The sequence below is a fragment of the Perognathus longimembris genome, chromosome 25 (genome assembly GCF_023159225.1).
Source record: "Perognathus longimembris pacificus isolate PPM17 chromosome 25, ASM2315922v1, whole genome shotgun sequence".
Classification (NCBI taxonomy): domain Eukaryota; kingdom Metazoa; phylum Chordata; class Mammalia; order Rodentia; family Heteromyidae; genus Perognathus; species Perognathus longimembris.
Window position 1 is genome coordinate 10,591,555 of NC_063185.1, and position 19,622 is coordinate 10,611,176.

At 44.2% G+C, this 19,622-nt stretch overlaps 1 protein-coding gene across 2 annotated transcripts in view; it reads left to right on the top strand.

Moving 5' to 3' along the window:
• The window catches only part of Gemin5 (gem nuclear organelle associated protein 5), a 51,858-nt gene extending 36,500 nt beyond the window's left edge, over positions 1–15,358 (top strand). For both annotated transcript variants that reach the window (XM_048334065.1, XM_048334066.1), the window contains exons 21-28: positions 2,000–2,147; positions 4,510–4,629; positions 6,189–6,399; positions 7,767–8,018; positions 9,910–10,072; positions 11,151–11,652; positions 13,313–13,409; positions 14,823–15,358. In XM_048334065.1, the coding sequence (XP_048190022.1) occupies positions 2,000–2,147; positions 4,510–4,629; positions 6,189–6,399; positions 7,767–8,018; positions 9,910–10,072; positions 11,151–11,652; positions 13,313–13,409; positions 14,823–14,990 (1,661 nt within the window). In that variant the 3' untranslated portion in view covers positions 14,991–15,358. The remainder of the gene's footprint in view (positions 1–1,999; positions 2,148–4,509; positions 4,630–6,188; positions 6,400–7,766; positions 8,019–9,909; positions 10,073–11,150; positions 11,653–13,312; positions 13,410–14,822) is intronic.
• Positions 15,359–19,622: the final 4,264 nt, after the last annotated feature.

Genomic DNA, 19,622 nt, shown 5'->3' on the forward strand with positions numbered 1-19,622 from the left:
TAGGGATTAGACTCAAAGCCTTATTATACACATACACTATATTACTGAATCTATATACCGGTAGCCCGAATGTTTGCTTTTTTTTTTTTTTGTCTTTTTTAGTACTGGGGGATTGAACCCAGGATGTTACACTTGCTAGGAAAGCACTTTGCCACTGAGCTACATCCCAGCCCTATTTGCTCTTTTTAATAACCACTCCCTCTGCTCCTCTGCTTAGGAACTAGTCCACTCCACAAGATCAACATCTGTCTTTTCCAGGTACAGTCCCTCCATGGCTTAATTCCAATCCGCTGATCATCCCTCCTTCTCCCCCCTCCACACACACCCCTTAAAAGATTCTAACACTTCAACAGGGCTACCCTAGAACAGCAGTCTCCATCTCTGAGGGACAGATCATAGCATGTGAAAACATCTTGTTGAACAATAAACACATATCTTAAAATTTTTAACATACCTGTAACCTGCACTCAGCAGTTCTTAAATTATAAGAATTTAACTATAGTGGTTGGGAATGTGGCCTAGTGGTAGAGTGCTTTCCTCGCATACATGAAGCCCTGGGTTCAATTCCTCAGTACCACATATATAGAAAAAACCAGAAGTGGCGCTGTGGCTCAAGTGGTAGAGTGCTAGCCTTAGCAAAAAGAAGCCAGGGACAGTGCTTAAGCCCTGAGGTCAAGCCGCAGGACTGGCAAAAAAAAATTCACTACAGTCACGTACACAATGACAGATATACACTTTTATGGAGGTTGTAATATGTAAATATTTGTAATAGCAAATGATGACAAGAACTTGTATGTCTTATCAATAAGAAGTGTTTAAATTTTAAATTGTATACCTACAATAGAAACTCCCTTAAGTGCAAAAGACTGGGGCAGCTCAGTGCATTCTGATCCAGAATAGAGCTCTGGATTTTAGGGAGTAAAATGTATCAGGAAATGGTTGCACAACAGAATATATTGGAATACACTACTTCATTTTTTTTCTTTTTTTGCCAGTCCTGAGGCTGGAACTCAAGGCCTGGGCTGTCCTTAAGGTGTTTTTGTTTGTTTGTTTGTTTGTTTGTTGCCAGTCCTGGGACTTAAACTCAGGGTCTGGGCACTGTCCCTGAGCTGCTTTTTTGCTCAAGGTTAGCACTCTACCACTTGAGCCATAGCACCACTTCTGGCTTTTTCTGTTTATGTGGTACTGAGGAATTGAACCCAGGGCTTCATGCATGCTAGGCAAGCATTCTACCACTAAGCCCCATCCCCAGCTCTGTCACTGACTTTTTGTTGTCGTTGTTGTTTGGCCAGCCCTGGGCCTTGAACTCTAGGCCTGAGCACTGTCCCTGGCTTCTTTTTGCTCAAGGCTAGCCCTCTGCCACTTAAGCCACAGCGCCACTTCTGGCCGTTTTCTACATATGTGGTTCTGAGGAATCGAACCCAGGGCTTCATGTATGGGAGGCAAGCACTCTTGCTACTAGGCCATATTCCCAGCCCTGTCCCTGACTTTTTGTGCTCAAGACTAGCTCTACCACTTGAGCCACAGCTCCACTCCCCAGCTCTTGGAGATAAGAGTCTCACAAGCTTTCCTGTACAGGCTGGCTTCAAACCTCGATCCTCATTCAGATCCCAGTCTCTTGAGTAGGTAGGGTTATAGGCATGAGCCAGCAGCGCTTGGCTGGTTTTATTCAAGTATGCACCCTGCATATAACAGCACCATGTCAAGAAACTTGCTGTCACCAACACTACAGACTCACCTCATGCTCCTTCCTGATTGCTGTCAGAAAATGATTGCTGATTAGAGTTGATTGCTGGTCAATTACCTCAAGCAGCACCATCACTTCCCTTAGCTTCCATACCTTTCATGTCCTGTCACATTGTTCACCCTCTTATACAAGGAAGCAATGTATGTTTGAGAATGGGAGAGTAATTCATATCTAAATTTTCTACTGCTTTCAGTGATCAAAAACTAGGCAATTTCAACCCAAACATGCCTTCTTTTTGTTTCATTCCGAAAGCTGGCTACCATGTGTGGCTGTGGGCTGTGGAAGCCTTTGCCAAGCAGCTATGTTTCCAGGATCAGCACGTCAAGGCAGCGTCTCACCTGCTTTCCATCCACAAAGTATATGAAGCTGTGGAGCTGCTCAAATCAAACCACTTTTACAGGTCTGTGTGGTTCAATATTTGATCAGTAGTCAAAGTAAAATTGAAATGTTCTTTGTTAAAGTAATACAATTAGAGAGAAAAAGCACAAAACAAATAAATAGCTGGGCACTGGTGGCTCACCCTGTAATTCAAGCTACTCAAGAGACTGAGATCTGAGGTTGTGGTTTGAAAATCTGAGACATTTAATCCCCAGTTAACCACCAATAAGCTGGAAGCAGAGTTGTGGCTCCAATGGTAGAGTGATAGTTAGCCTTGAACAAAAAAGGTAAGGAAGAATGGGAGTTCTTGAGTTCAAGCCCCAGTACCAACATCAAAAAAGATGATGATCTTAGTGAATTACATGGGGAATCTCCCTTTTTATGTTCCACCTGTGATAGGAAACAATCTTCCCAGCCATCCTCAAAGCTTTCCGTGTGTGTGTGTGTGTGTGTGTGTGTGTGTGTGTGTGTGTGTGTGTGTGTGTGTGTGTGTGTGTGTGTGTGTGTGTGTTTAGAAAAATACAACATTCCAGGTTGGTTTTGGTTTGGTTTTTTGATATCCCACTATTCTGTCCTCATTTGTGTTATGTAGAAGTAATCAGTCCCCTTAGGTTGCTGGGAGTCTTTTCTGTGATTAAAAGCTTACTCTCCTGCTATAAATATATAGCTGTAAGTACCCAAAACAGTAGGAGAAAAACAGCTTTTTTCTTTTTGTGCAGTACTAGGGTCTGTTGCTCTCCCTTGACCCTTTTCATTCAAGGCTAGTGCTCAACCATTTGAGCCACATCTGTACTCCTTTCCTTTTTTTTGTTGTTTTTCTGGTTAATTGGAAATATGAGTGATTTGTCTGCCCAGGCTGGCTTTGAACCAACATCCTCAGATCTCAGCCTCTTGAGTAGCTACAATTTCAGGCATGAGCCACTGGCCAGTCAATGAAAATTCTTATCGGTAGCTTGCATTTTGGTCTTGTTTTTTGTTTGTTTTTAATTTACTCTTGACAATGCTTGCTGTTAAGTTGGAATGCTTTGAATCCTTTATGCTGAATATAAATATTGATGAGATTAATTTTCTAGATGAACTGAGGGTTTTTTTCTTATACCTATTAATTTTATGTTGGCTCAAACTCAAAAGTTGCATACCATTTGGAAAATATTAGTTCACTGAGTGATATAAATCTTATAAAGGTTGTATATTTTCTGGTAAAAAAACAAAACAAAACACATTACTTAGTATCATAGTCACACTCTACAGAAGTATATTTATCTTTGGAGAGCCATCAGGCTCCCACTGGCAGGTATAGGTATAAGTTCTCTTAAAATTCTCATTTCACTGAAAAGTTTGTCTTATGTGTGTACGGGTTCATGTATTTATTTGTTGTGGTACTGGGATTGAATGCAGTGCCTCTCACATATTAGAAAAGTGCTCTACCACTTGAGCCACATCTCCACTTCCTGCTTTCTCTTTTTGGTGGTTAACTGAAGGTAAGAGTCTCACAGACTTTGCTGACTGGGCTGGCTTCAAATCTCCATTCTCAGATCTCAGCCTCCTGAGTAGCTAGGATTATAGAAATGAGCCACCAGTGTCCGGCAACATTAACAGTTTTGAGGTTGGGGTTTTTTTTGTTGTGTGTGTGTGTGTGTGTGTGTGTGTGTGTGTGTGTGTGTGTGTGTGTGTTGTGCCAGTCCTGGGGCTTGAACTCAGGGCCTGGGCACTGGCCTTGTGCTTTTTTTGTGCAAGGCTAGCACTCTACCACTTGAGCCACAGCACCACTTCAGCTTTTTCTGTTTATGTCGTACTGGGGATTCAAACCCAGGGCTTCATGAATGCTGGGCAAGCACTCTACCTACCACTGAGCCACATTCCCAGCCCATCAACAGCTTTTAAAAGTCAGGTAACCTCTTGGCATTAATAGAAAGTAGTTTTGACTTCATGAACCCTCCCAACAGAAATCCAGAGACAGTTTTCATAGAACTGTTGATTCAGTAATGCCATTGAACAGAGCATGTCTTTAGCCTGTTCTCTGTGATGAGAATTTTTTTTTTTTTTTTTTTAGGAAAGGCACTCTTTATCCTGTCTCCTAGCCCCTCTTTAGCCCCTCTTATAGCCTATCTATTTACTGAAGTTGCTAAGCAGCAGCTTAAGCCTATAATCCTAGCTACTCAGGAGGCTAAGACCTGAGGATAAAGGTTCAAAGCCAGCCCAGGCAAACAAATCTGAGAGACTCTATCTCCAACTAACCCCAGGAAGAAGCCAGAAGTAGGGTAGGAGTGGAGCTCAGGTGGCAGAGAAACAATAGCTGCTGAAGGAGATTATGAGCCTAATTTTCAAGTCCCAGTACTGGCACGGGGCGGAAATGCTGAAGTAAAACTTGTTCTTGCCTTTAGAGAAGCTATTGCAGTTGCCAAGGCACGGCTGAGGCCCGAGGACCCAGTCTTAAAGGACCTGTACCTCAGCTGGGGAACCATCCTGGAAAGAGATGGCCATTATGCCATAGCAGCCAAATGGTAAGCCCGAGGGGAACTCAGGTGCTCTTAAACCTAGAAAGGCTTCTGCCGAAGAGCAGGACCAGACTGCAGTGAGAAATAGAGATAAGTTGCTAGAAAATCTTATTTTATTCTTGAGTTAAGAAACACTTGTCGGTGGGGATATGGCCTAGTGGCAAGAGTGCCTGCCCTCATATACATGAGGCCCTGGGTTCGATTCCCCAGCACCACATATACAGAAAATGGCCAGAAGCGGCGCTGTGGCTCAAGTGGCAGAGTGCTAGCCTTGAGCAAAAAAGAAGCCAGGGACAGTGCTCAGGCCCTGAGTCCAAGCCCCAGGGCTGGCCAAAAAAAAAAAAAAAAACACTTGTCGGGGCTGGGAATATGGCCTAGTGGCAAGAGCGCTTGCCTTGTATACATGAAGTCCTGGGTTCAAATCCCCAGTACCACATATACAGAAAATGGCCAGAAATGGCGCTGTGGCTCAAGTGGCAGAGTGCTAGCCTTAAGCAAAAAGAAGCCAGGGACAGTGCTCAAGCCCTGAGTCCAAGCCTCAGGACTGGCCAAAAACAAAAAAAAGAAGAAGAAAGAAAGAAACACTTGTCATTGTAAGGAAGCTTTACTGTGATATTTTTATCCATGCACACAGTGTACACATGCATTTCCACTGAAATATTACAAGAATATTTAAAGGCATATAGTAAGCTCAAGTTTATCGGACTTATCAGATTCTGAAACCAAGTTTTTAGACTCCAGACCCAAAGTCCAGGACTTTGAAGTTAGTAAGTCTGGTCATCCACCCCAGTATACTAAAGAAAGAGACATGGTGAAGGACAGAGGAAAGATGTTTATTATTACATGGCAGCCATGGGAAGATACTCCATTATATCTTCAGCCATCTTCAGGGGTGCAGACATTGGCTTCAGATTCAATAGGGAGAGTTGGGAGTAGGGATTGAGAAGGTAGGCATCATTAAAATAATCTCAGGTAATAGGGGAGAGAGGCTAGGTTGACCACTAACTCAGTCTGTCCTTGGAGAAGTCCTGGACAAGTTGTCACTTTAGTAGTAGAACACAACAGGAGGAACAAGGTGGTCTCGCCTTTTTGAGGGGAGTTTGCCTTCCACACATGATACTTACCAGTGAATCTTCTCTTTCCAGAAGGCAAGGTGGTTAAAAAGTGACTGCAGCAGAGAATAGGTTAGGTCACAGGGCACAGATACAAAGTTGGGGGACTTGTTCATTCAGAGGATCCAGCAGAAGCATCTTTTTAAGCTGCCTCTTAAATCCTACCATAACAAATCAACAACACTGAGAAGCAGACTAAGAAATGTTACTTTTTTTTCTAGTGTTGTCTTATACCGTTTAATAAGGAGACTGGGAGGGATTGTTCAGATTGTCTTGTACACTGTGCTAGGACATCCTGGCCTCATCCTTTATAGGAGCAACTTGACACAATGATACCTAGGACTATAGGAAGAGTACATGCAACAAAATGGACAGAAAGGAGCGTTTCTGCCTTCTGGAGAGCAGGATTAGATGTTTATGATTCTCTGCCTTGGGTTTTTATTCATGTTGCAGCTATTTAGGTGCCACTTCTGCTTATGATGCAGCCAAAGTTTTGGCTAAGAAGGGGGATGCTGCATCACTTAGAACGGCTGCAGAGCTGGCTGCGATCGTTGGGGAAAATGAGCTGTCTGCCTCTCTGGCTCTCAGATGTGCCCAAGAATTGTTGCTGGCCAAGAACTGGGTGGGGGCCCAGGAAGCTTTGCAGCTGCATGAAAGTCTACAGGTCAGTCTGGTAATTCCATTCTTGGTATTTAAAAAGGAATAGTTGGGAAGTGGTGCCATAGTTCACTGGTAGAGTGCTAATCTTGAGCAAAAAAGCTCTAAGCCCCATGACTGACAAAAATAATAGTAAAATAAAAAGGAAGGGTCCAGTGGTTCACACCTATAAACCTAGCCACTCAGGAGGCTAGGATCTGAGACTCACAATTCAAAGCCAGCCTCGGTATGACTGTTCTTTCCAATTAGCCACCAAAATAATGCTGGAAGAGGAGCTATGGCTCAAGAGCCTAGTCTTGAGCAAAAAAGCTTGGAGACAGCACCAACACCCTGAGTTCAAGCCCCAGAAATAGCACCAAAATGGGGGAGGGAAAGAAAGAGTCCAAATCCTCTTCTAGTCAAACACAAGTGCATAACTCCACTTGTACAAATTAACCAATTTGGCAAGTATCCTTACAAGTGTCCAGCAAGCCCTGGCCCTGGCATCTCGCTTAAGTCCTATGGGGTTTGTTTGTTGCTCTATTAAGGGTAAGAGAGAATGTAGTCATTCATAGTTAATTTTTTTTTTCCTTTTTAGCCGGTCCTGAGGTTTGAACTCAGAGCCTGGGCACTGTCACTGAGCATCTTTGTGCTCAAGACTAGCACTCTACCACTTGTGCCACAGTGTCACTTCCAGTTTTTGAATGGTTAATTGGAGATAAGAGTCTCACAGGGACTTTTCTGCCTGGGCTGGCTTCACACTGTGATACTTAGATCTCAGCCTCCAGAGTAGCTAGGATTACAGACATGAGCCACTGGTGCCTGGCTTAGTTTTAGCTTTTTGGTGGTTCATTAGAGATAAAAAGTCTCATGGGGGGCTGGGGATATATATGGTCTAGTGGCAAGAGTGCTTGCCTCGTATACATGAAGCCCTGGGTTCGATTCCCCAGCACCACATATACAGAAAATGGCCAGAAGTGGCACTGTGGCTCAAGTGGCAGAGTGCTAGACTTGAGCAAAAACAAGCCAGGGACAATGCTCAGGCCCTGAGTCTAAGCCCCAGGACTGGCCAAAAAAAAAAAGTCTCATGGACTTTCCTACCCAGGCTGGCTTTGAACCATGAGCCACCAGTCTCCAGATGGGTTGTATGTCACTAAAAGAGGTTTGGGGGCCTCCACGGGTAGGCATACCCAAAAAAGCATCTGGAAAATGCCTGTCAGATTCTACTTCTTATTCTCCTCACACATGACTAAAATTGTGCAGGAAGCTCATTTTGAGGGTGCTCAGATGTTACAGATTGAAAAGTAGATTCTTTGAGAAACTGGGAAAGCTTTGTGGGTGACCTTAAGTGCTGCCCTATGTAACACCTCCTCTTTTGTTGTTGTTGGGTCTCAGGGTCAGAGACTGGTATTTTGTCTCCTTGAGCTACTGTGCAAGCATTTGGAGGAAAAGCAGCTTCCAGAAGGCAGAAGCTCCTCTTCTTACCACACTTGGGCAACAAGTACAGAAGGGCCTTTTGTGCAGAGAGTGACTACAGTGTGGAAAAGCGTCTTCAGCCTCGACACCCCAGGGAAATATCACGCAGCCTTGAAGAAGCTGCAAGATGTGAAATACCCATCTGCTACAAACAACACACCCTCCAAACAGGTACCCATCTGCACATCAATCATTCAGAAGTCAGACTTCCACAGTCCACATCAGTGTAATAGAGAAACAAAATACCGTTGCATTTCAGATGACTGAAGCAATCCCAGAATCAGATGCTAGTGGCTTCCACCTGTAATTCCTGCTATTCAGGAGGCTGAGATCTGAGGATTGTGGTTCAAAGCCAGTTGGGGCAGGAAAGATTTTGCAACTCCTATCTTCATTTAACCAGAAGTTGAGCTGTGGCTGTGTCCAAGCCCTAAGTTCAAGCTCCAGTGCCAGCAATCAAATTAATCAAAACAGTCCTGAGTACCTTAGAAAGATCCTTTCAGACTAAGTAAAAAGTCTGTTAGCTTTGAAGTTAGTCTTAGACAAATATTTCCCTTTTTTGAGGGAAAACCAAGCCAAGCTCTGGTAGCTCAAGCCTGTAATCCTAGCTACTCAAGAAGCTGAGATCTAAGGATCAAGGTTTGAAGCCAGCTGGGGCAGAAGAGTCTTTGAGACTCTTATCCATTTAAACACAAAAATCTGGAAGTGGTGCTGTGGTTCAAGTGGTAGAGTGCTAGCTTTGAGCAGAAAAGCTCAGGGACAGTGCCCAGGCCCTGACTTCAAGCATCTCCCTTTACACCTCCCACCATCTCCTTTTGTCCCTCCCCTAGCTTGCTAAAGGCAACTCTATGTTAGTTCATATGAATTCTTTTGTTGCTTGCTTTTGTGGTCATTATTTGTAAACTGTCCCTGTTGATACCAAGGTTTTGTGAATATATTTTAACTTGGGGGTAGGAGCCCTTAGCACTTTACCACTTGGCTTTTATTTGATGTTTAAATCAGTGATAAGAGTCTCTTGAACTTTCCTGCCCCAGATGGCTTTGAATCATGATTCTTAGATCTCAGCCTCCAGAATAGTTAAGATTACAGGTATGAGCTACCCACACCCAACTTTTGGCAGCAGCTAGAAACAAACTATGTCAAAACTCATCAAGCCACATTCCTAAAATGTGTTGACTTTATCTAAACTGTACTGCCAGTTTTGTTTACAGCTTTTAATTCTGATCACTCACCCTTGTTTTTGGTTTTTGGTTTTCTCCTTAGGGCTGGGTCTTGGGATACATCCCAAACAGGAACTTGCTATGTAACCTACGCTGGCCTTGATCTAAGTCTCCCTGCCTCAACCTTCTGAGAACACCACCATGCCCAGCCTCATGGCTTTTTTGTTGTTGTTGCTGTTTTGCCGGTCCTGGGGACTGAACTCAGGGCCTGGGGACTGTCTGTGCTTCTTTTGCTCAAGGCTAGCTCTCTACCACATGAACCACAGCATCATATCTGGCCTTTTCTGTTCATGTGGTACTGAGGAATCAAACCCAGGGCTTCATGCATGCTAGGCATGCACTCTGCCACTAAGCCACATTCCCAGCCCACTCTTGTGTTTTAATTAAGGGCATATGTCAAGGCACTTATCAGATTGTTCAGACTTTAACACCAGACAGTGTGGGTTGTCACATATCCAGATACAAGATGGCTGCAAAGGTAAGTGGTGGCCATCAGAGGAGCTTTTACAAATGTGAATTCCAAGCTGCATACCAGTGGCTCATGCCTATAATCCTAGCTACTCAGCAGGCTGAGACTTGAGAATCACTGTTCAAAACCAGCTCCTTTTTCTTAACCACTTGAGTGTAGATATTTGGTTTAGGTGGTAGAGCATTGGCCCTGAGCAAAAAGGCTAAGTGATAGCACTTAGGCCCTAAGTTCAGGCCCCAGTACCAGTACCGAAAAAAGAAAAGAGCTGTCGATTCTATGAACTTGTTTCTATATGCATTTACGAGGTATGGTGCTGGTGTTCTCCTTGGCGTCTGCTATAGGATATGGGTAATTGACTTTCTGGCCCTCTCTCCAGCTCCTGCTCCACATTTGCCACGATCTGACGTTGATGGTGCTGAACCAGCAGGTGGGCTCCTGGGATGAGGCAATAACAGCCCTGCTTCGGGCTGTGGTCCGGAGCTATGACTCCGGGAATTTCACCATCATGCAGGAAGTCCACTGGACCTTTCTCCCTGACGGTAAATGATCCCCATTTGACTCACATTGTTGCCTAAGCCATAATGTGGCTGCCTGAGCGCCACTGATGATGTGGCATTTGGATTCTGGGGTTATTATTAGCCAAATTACATCTTTTTAGTAGGAACTGAACATTCTGGTTGAGCTCCTAAGAGGGAGCCAAAAATGACTTGACTGTTTTCTTTTTCTTTTTTTTTTCTTGCCTGTCCTGGGCCTTGGACTCAGGGCCTGAGCACTGTCCCTGGCTTCTTTTTGCTCAAGGCTAGCACTCTGCCACTTGAGCCACAGTGCCACTTCTGGCCGTTTTCTGTATATGTGGTGCTGGGGAATTGAACTCAGGGCCTCATGTATACGAGGCAAGCACTCTTGCCACTAGGCCATATCCCCAGCCCTTGACTATTTTCTTTTTATCTGGCTCTACCCATCTCACTATCTCCTACCCACTTTCCATGCCATCCATCTAAGAGGGAAGGAAATAGTAATGTTATCACAAGCCACTAAGATTAGAAAAGCCCGGTAAAGCCAGTTAAACCAGTGGCTCATGCCTTGTAATCCTAGCTATTCAGGAAGCTAAGATCCGAGGATCACAGTTCAAAGCTATCCCGGGCAGAAAGTCCATGAGATTCATGTCTCCAATTAACCACCAAAAAGGTGGAAGTAGAGCTGTGACTTAAGTGATAGAGCACTTATCCTTAAGCAGGAAAAGCTAAAGAATACTTTCTAGGCCTTAAGATCAAGCCCTCTAGGACAGGCACCAAAACAAACAACAAAAAAAGCCCAGTAAGAAGCTGGAATCTTTTCATAGTGATTTTCCAGAGCAGCGTGAGCTTGCCCATAAAGCCTTGGTAGGACATAGGATTCTTTGCTGATCATATCTTGAGTGGCAATGAGAGTATTGTTGCAAGCCAGGAAATGCTTAGTTCTGTTGGCTGTGGGCAGAAGGCATGTGGTTACATGATTGTCACTGCTGCTACTCTTTCTTGTGAGGTCTGCCTCTTAGGTGTCAGGTAACAGAACCTGAGGGCTGGAGGCTGTATTTCTGCTAGATAAATGCGTAACTCAAAATCCTTTTCTTCCTAGGCTGTGACCACCTAAGAGACAAGCTAGGTGACGATCAGTCTCCTGCCACACCAGCTTTTAAAAGTTTGGAGGCCTTTTATATATATGGGCAATTATATGAAATCTGGTGGTCTCTGTCCAGGTCGGAGTCAAGTGTCTGGACAGTAGCTGGCCACAAGAGGACACCCTTGGTTAAGCAGAGCCAGCAGCTGGACAGTCCTAGCACTGAAGAGACTGACTTGAGAGCTGGTTCTCAGCCAGAGTTGCATTGGCCTCCCCAATCAGACTTGAGACTCACAGAGAGAAGTCAGCACCTGCTGAGCGCTTGTAAGGAGCTCCTTTCAGAAAAGCACGCCATTCTCCAGGACTCCCAGAGAACTGTTGCTAGTGTCCAAGAGACATTAGCAGAAATGATCCGCCAACACCAGAAGAGTCAGCTCTGTAAATCCACAGCCAGCAGCCCTGACAAGAATGAACTTCAACAGGAAGCAGAGCAGGTCCCCACCAGTGCTCAGAGCCAGTGGTGAGTATCCAGGCAAGTACAGGTGAGATAAATTGCTTTCCTACCCACAGGATTCTCATGTAACCAGGGCCAAGTAAGTACATGACACCTTGATCAGGCATAATGTAAAAATGAAGGCACAGACTTGAGGCAGATGTGAGTTCTAATCTGGGCCTTGCTGAATGACCTCAACAAGTCTCTCCTTGTGTCTGGCTTTAGTTTCCTCATCAATAAATGGCATTTTGTATAGGGGTGTGGCTCAAATGGTAGAATGCCAGCCGTGAGTGGAAAAAGCCAAGCCAGAGATAAGCTATAACTCCAGTTACAGTACTGGCAACAAAATAAATAAAATAAATGGCATTTTTCTGGCTTTGAGAATTAAAATTACATTCTGTTGCTGGCACAGTAGTACCCTCTCCTGTGCACTAGAGGAGGGGAAACTCCCCTCCTCTAAAATCATGTAAAATATGGCGTTGCGTTATTACATCATTAATGGAAAATGTGGTTTTAAAATTTTTATTCTGCACCTTTTTTTTTTTTCTTTTTGCCAGTCCTGGGACTTGGAGCTCTGGGCCTGGGTACTGTCCCTGAGCTTTTTTACTCAAGGCTAGCACTCTACCACTTGAGCCACAGAGCCACTTCCGGCCTTTTTTTGAGTAGTTATTAGAGATACGAGTCACAGACTTTCCTGCCCGGGCTGGCTTCAAACTGCGATCTTCAGATCTCAGTCTCTTAATTGAGTAAGTAGATTGCAGGCGTGAACCACTGGCACCTGGCTTAGCCTTTTTTTTTTTTTTTTGGTCGATATAGGACTTGAACTCTCGGTTTGGGCGCTGTCCCTGAGCTCTTCAGCCCAAGGCTAGCACTCTACCACTTGAGCCACAGCACACTTCTAGTTTTCTGGTGGTTAATTGGAGGTAAGAGCCATGGACTTTCCTGCTCAGGCTGGCTTTGTTGAACCGTGATCCTCAGATCTTAGCTTTCAGAGTAGCTCAGATTACAGGTATGAGCCACCTGTACCTGGCTGGACTATTTTTTAAAAACACAAAAGAGTAAGAGAAAGCACTTAACTGGGAAAGTTCTAATTGGTGGACTGCTGTCACTCTTTATGAAAACTGGGACTAGGTGAAGAGTAGCTGATCATTCATCACTGTGAGCTGGGCAATTTGCTTGGAGATTTGCAGTGATTGACAACTATTGCTTGTTTACTTTGCTGGCTTTTTTGATTATGTGCCCCAATAGACAGCATAGAAAATATTAATACAGTCAAGTGCCAGTGGCTCATACATATAATCCTAGCTACTCAGGAAACTAAGATATGAGGATTGAGGTTTGAAGCCAGCCCAGGCAGGAAAGTCCATAAGACTCCTGTCTCCAGTTAGCCACCAAAACCTGAAATTAGAGCTGTGGCTCAAGTGGTAGGCTGCTAGCCTTGAGCACAAAAGTTCAGGAACAGCACTATGCCCTAAGTTTCAGCCCCAGTACCAGCACAAAAATAAAGTTACCCAGTCATAATAATCCAACTCAAAAAAATATAAAAGACTTGAGTCCTCAGCTCTGGGGGGGAAAGTGGTTAAGATAACAAACTTAATGTATATTTTACCACAATCGAAGCTATTGGGATATGGGGAAAGTTACCCAAGGCAGGATGTATGATTTGTACTTTCTTCTTATTACTTAGTAAAGAAGAAAAAAATGAGCCAGTTTCTCTGCCTGAATTAACCAAAAGGCTCACAGAGGCAAATGAGAGAATAGCTAAGTTTCCTGAGAGTATTAAGGTAAGATATATTTGATTAAACATTACTTTCCATGTTATCACTTGGCCATCAAATTCATAAAGATCATCTTTTTCTATTCAAGTTTTTTAAAATACAATTTTATTGTTATTATTAATGAGTTGTACTCATTAATAACTCAAGGGTTACCATTTCATAAGTCAGGTGATAATGCTTCTTGAACCACATCACCCCTTCCTTCATGTTTCCCAGTTTCCCTCTCCGGACCCTGCCCACAAGTTGTATAGTTCATTTTCCACATAGTATATACTGTATACCATGATTATATTTGTTCACCCTTCCTCCTCTCTCTTTCTGCCTCCCCCCAAGATAGACAGACAGACAGTCATACACACACACACACATTTCCATTTCCTGGAATTCATTTTTACATCTATTTTGGTGGTTTAATTCAACCTGATTTGTATGTGCTTAAAATTTTAGAATCTGACCCAGCCACAATGGCATGAGCCACTGTAGCTAGGATCTCTAATCCTCGCTTCTCAGAAAGCTGAGATCTGGAGAATCACGGTTTGAGGCCAGCCTGGGAAAAAAGTTCACAAGACCGCCCCCCGCCATGATACCTAATAAAAAGCTGGGCATATGAGTATATTCCTATCATTCCAGCTATACCGGAAGCATAGATTTCAGTCCAGGCTGCCCTGGGGGTAAAAACTGAGACCCTATTTGGAAACAAAAAGAGTTAAAAAGACTCAAGTTGGGGTTTTAAGTAGTGGAACAACTGCCTAGCAAGCATAGGGCTCTGAATTCAAACTTCACCACCTCCATGTTTTTTTCAATTTCCAGTTACCTTTGATTTGCTAAGCTATTTTGTGAAAGCTTAAAAAATTACTCATCTGACAAGTAGTGTTATACCCTCAGTCTTCCAAGAAACCAAACAAATCTTTTTTTTCTTTTTTTGCCAGTCCTGGGCCTTGGACTCAGGGCCTGAGCACTGTCCCTGGCTTCTTCCTGCTCAGGGCTAGCACTCTGCCACTTGAGCCACAGTGCCGCTTCTGGCCGTTTTCTGTATATGTGGTGCTGGGGAATCGAACCTAGGGCCTCGTGTATCTGAGGCAGGCACTCTTGCCACTAGGCTATATCCCCAGCCCCAAACAAATCTTAATGGAAGTAAGAAGTAAACATCTAAGCGCTACCATCCATGGTTTAGCAGCTTACAGATGGGCAGGTACTTCTGGCTGTGGCCCTAGTAGAGTCACAGCATTTTTTAGGTTGATTTCAGCAGAGCACTAGAAAAGTATTCTCTCCATTAGGAAGGGCATGCTTTTGTGAATCCTCTCCTTAGGACCACTGATGTCTCACAAGCTCTGGCAGTCGGAGTAGTAGCAGTGCACACACTACCCTCCTGGGCTCTTCAGCAAATGCTTCCTTACTTCTCCTCATACCATCTTTTAGACCTGGCCCTTCCCTGATGTGCTGGAGTGCTGCCTCGTCCTGCTTTGCATCAAGTCCCAGTGTCCTGGCTGTGTGACTCAAGAAATGCAACAACAGGCCCAGGAGCTCCTTCAGAAGTATGGCACCGCGAAAACGTACAGAAGACACTGCCAGATCCTCTGCACGTGAACTTGAAAGGACCTAGAAGCAACTGTGCCACGGAACCATCACCTTCTTTCTGCCGTCACCCCTAGCCAGGCTCCCCCTCACACCCCTACCTTTGTTTGCAGTCATCTAAACAAATATGTGGTGAGGGTCAAGGGTGAACCACCTGTCTACGCTACACCCAGCGGATGCTGACATGGGCCTCAGTTGTGGTGTCCTAGTGAAGGAAAGATCATAGAAAGCCAGCAGTCATTCTCCAGAACAAATGCTGAGTGACTGGTCATCCCCAAAGCCTTACACGGGTCTCACCCAAAAGAGTTCTCTCTTTTGTAATCACCTCAAGTGTTATGTCCTTCAACACAGCTACCTTTATAAATACTTCACTGCGGAAACATCTCATTCTTGTTGGCAGTGGGGAAGGGTTCTTACGTAATTGGTTTTGATAGCTTAGAATTTTGCACCTGTACTCTGGAGAGTTTGAACAGAAGCTAGACCTTACCCAGCCCTGTGACTCTCTACCCCCCCTCCCCCCCCCCAATCTAAACTTGAGGAAGAAAATTTGGTTCCATTGTTTTTTTTTTTTTTTTTTTTTTTGGCCAGTCCTGGGCCTTGGACTCAGGGCCTGAGCACTGTCCCTGGCTTCTTCCCGCTCAAGGCTAGCACTCTGCCACTTGAGCCACAGCGCCGCTTCTGGCCGTTTTCTGTATATGTGGTGCTGGGGAATCGATCCTAGAGCCTCGTGTATCTGAGGCAGGCACTCTTGCCACTAGGCTATATCCCCAGCCCCTGGTTCCATTGTTTTGAGGAATAGCTTTTTTCTTTTTTCTTCTGATACTGGGTCTTGAACTCAGTTCCTGGGTTCTGTCCCTGAGCTTTGTAGTCAGGGCTAGTTAATGCTCTACCATTTGTGCCACAGTGCTACTTCTGGTTTCTTGCTGATTAATTGGAGATAAAGAGTCTCATGGACTTTCCTGCATATGTGCTGGCTTTGAACCTCAGTTCTTACATCTAAGCCACCTGAGTGGCTAGGATTATAGACAGGAGCCACCAATGCCCAGCTTCTCCCCCTCCCCTTATATTATGCCAGTACTAGGGTTTGAACTTTGGACGTCACATTCTCACTGAACTTCGCTGCTCACGGCTCACACTCCACCACTTGAGCTATGCCTCCAATCCAGAATTGCTTATTTAGACACACCACTTACTAAAACTTCACAAGAATAACTAACTCACGGGGCTGGGAATATGGCCTAGTGGCAAGAGTGCTTGCTTCGTACATGAAGCCCTGGGTTCGATTCCCCAGCACCACATATATAGAAAACGGCCAGAAGGGGTGCTGTTAGCCTTGAGCAAAAAGAAGCCAGGGACAGTGCTTAGGCCCTGAGTCCAAAGCCCAGGACTGGCAAAAAAAAAGAATAACTCAGATGGAGATTATCCCTTCTGTTATATGAGAAATGATTGGTAGTGCTCAGATAACTTGGGAAGAAATTCGTTTTCAGTGGTTCTCAATCTTTGGAGTGATTAAGACTAAAGCCGCAGGATAGTCTTTAGGGAAAAGTGTATATTACTATTTACATGGTGACGTCTGCATCATTGGACTCCCACTACGACATAATAGAATCCTAAATATTATTTAAGTGTAAGCCTTTGTGTTCTCTTGGGTTATTTAAACATGTTTCTGTATTACCCAGCTCTAAGACAAGAGAACCAGTCTCAAATAAGGGCGAGAAGCAGCACTCTTTCTCAAAAACGGTTTACTTTTGTGTTTTCTTTTTCTTCCATCCATGACCAGGATTCAAACATTGTACAAATGCTTTTACTTTGGCTGGTGCTCTACCAGCTGAGCCATGCCTCCAACCCCATGGTATTTTTTTGTGCCACTACTGTCACTTGCACTCAGTACTTAGGTGCTATTGAGTTTCATTTTGCTCAAGGCTAGAGCTCTGCCTTGAGCCCCAACTCCACTTGAACCTTTTTTTTTTTTTTTGGTAGTTTATTGGAGATGAGTTTTTCTCAGATTTCAACCTCAAGTAGCTAGGATTACAGGCATGAGCTACTGGATCCTGACTAGCTTTTTCTACTCAAGATTAGCGCTCTCCCACTTGAGCAACAACCCCACTTCATGTTTTCATGGTTAGAGATAGGAGTTGCATGGACTTACCTGCCCAGGCTGGCTTCAAACCATGATCCTCAGCCTCCTAAACAGCTAGGATCACAGATGTGAGCCAGCAACACCCAATCTTCAGAACTGTTTTGAAATTTATTATGAAAGCTTTTCTTCTTGAGCATTTATTTTTCAGTGACCTCCTAAGGTTTGGGGCTATTAACAGGAACTCCCCCAGGAAGAACAAAAGTGTGAGAAGCAATTTTCAAAGACATCTGTATGTGTCTAGCTTTGGAGTTTTAAAAATGCAAACCCCAAAAAGGAATCTTGTAAAAATATTGAATCCTCGTAGTTCTTTACAGTTAGGTGAGCTTTAGGAAGAGAATTCTCGAGTAGATAGGATTATTATAAGCATGGGCCACCACACCCAGATTAGAGAATCTTCATGGCAAAGATACAAATGGGCATAGCTAAGCTGAAAACTAGATGGCAGTGCAGCCTGCTAAAATGAAACAAGAAGTGGGGGGTGCCAGGCACTGGTGGCTTACACCTGTAATCCTAACAACTCAGGAGGCTGACATCTGAGGATCATGGTTTAAAGCCACCCTGGGCAGGAAAAGTCCATGAGACTTTATCTACAATTAACTACCCAAAACCCAGAAGTTGCACTGTGGCTCAAGTGGTAGAGCCACTAGCCTTGTGCTAAAGATCTTGAGGCCCCCGAGTTCAAGTGCATGACCACCACCAACAACCACACAAAAAAGAAATGGGGGAAACATTTCTTTCCGTTTGAATAACAGTGTTGAGCCATGGCATGCCACACCTGTTATCCTAACACTCAAGAAGCTTGTAATATAAGGCAAGACTGCCTTTTAAAAAATGGGGTCTGAGAATATGGCTCAGTGGTAGAGTGCTTGCCTAGATGCATGAAACCCTGGGTTCATTTCCTCAGTGCCACATAAACCGAAAAAGCTGGAAATGGCACTATGGCTAAAGTGTTAGAGTGCTAGCCTTGAACAAAAGAAATTCAGGACAATGCTTAGGCTCTGAGTTCAAGCCCCAGGACTGGCCAAAAAAAGCGGGGGGTGGCTGGGTGCCAGTGGCTTATTCTAGCTACTCAGGATGCTGAGATTTGAAGGGTTTGGGCTCAGGGCTAGCCCAGGCAGAACAGCTCTCAATCAACCAACAAAAAGCAGTGCTGCAAGTGTGGCTCAAGTGGTAGAGCACCAGCTGAGAGGGGAAAGCAGATGACAGCACAACAGCATGGTGATCTAGCTCTGTAATCCTAGCTACTCTGGAAGTGCAGTTTGGATCATAGTTCAAGGCCAGCCCTAATAAAAAACTTAAGACTATATCTAAGAAATAAAGCAAAATGGGTTGGAGGTGTGACTTAAGTGACATAAAGCCCCAGCCTAGCAACCCAAAGACACTAAAGCACAAGTACATTAGAAAGGGGGAAAAAGTTAGAAATTCGGTACTTTATAATTTATTAAACTTGTTGATCAGCAGAGGAGTCTTGTATTCTTAGTTAATGCTGAGATAAAACCAAGAACTACTTAAAAACTGAAGCAAATACCCAACCACAGAATAACAAAAATAACAGCTTCTTTCATCTTAATTGCTTCTTTGCAATACTGTATAATTAACATGAGCTATTTTAACTCCCTAATTATCAGAAACACAAAGAGCCCAAGTATGAAGGAGTTCATTCAGGGTTTCTGAACAAGAAGGAAGTTACCACTCAGCAGTATTTTTACTCTTGAGCCCAATCCCAAGAAATAACTCTCCTGTAACCTCACACTTGCCAAAACTACCATTTCATTAACAATCCAGCCAGGCACTGGTGGTTTACAGGAGGCTGAAATTTGAAGATCATAGTTCAAAGACAGCTGTGGCAGAAAGATACATTAGACTTTTGTATCCAGTTAACCACCAGAAAGCTGGAAGTGGATCTGTGGCTAGCTTTGAGCGCAAAAGTTCAGGTATGGTGCCTAGGATCTGATTCAAGCCCTAGAACAGGCACCCAAGAAAATAAAAACCACCACTCTACCAGTTACCCACGTGGCTAGACTGGCTTCCAATATGACTATGGAGCTAATTGTTCCTAATGTCCCATTTCACCTAGAGGTGACTAGGTTTCAGTCCAGTTCAATCAGTTGCCTTCTTAACCTTTCAGTAGTTTCCTGAGTCCAGGAAAAGATAAAGACTCCAATGTGGTTTACAAGGCACTGCCTACTCTCAGCCTTTACCTCTTAGCCTCGTCAGGTTCTGTCTGCTTCTAGAGTCTAGCCATATCAGTCTCAGCTGCTGGCCCACCAGCTTCTGTCCAGCTTCAGGCTGACTTGGCCATCTTTTAGACCTCAACCTAAATAATGTTGTAGACTTTTGTCTACATCTTAGGAGACTGAGATCTTAAGAATGCAGGTCAAGGGCTGGGGATATGGCCTAGTGGCAAGAGAGCTTGCCTCGTATACATGAGGCCCTGGGTTCAATTCCCCAGCACCACATATACAGAAAACGGCCAGAAGTGGCGCTGTGGCTCAAGTGGCAGA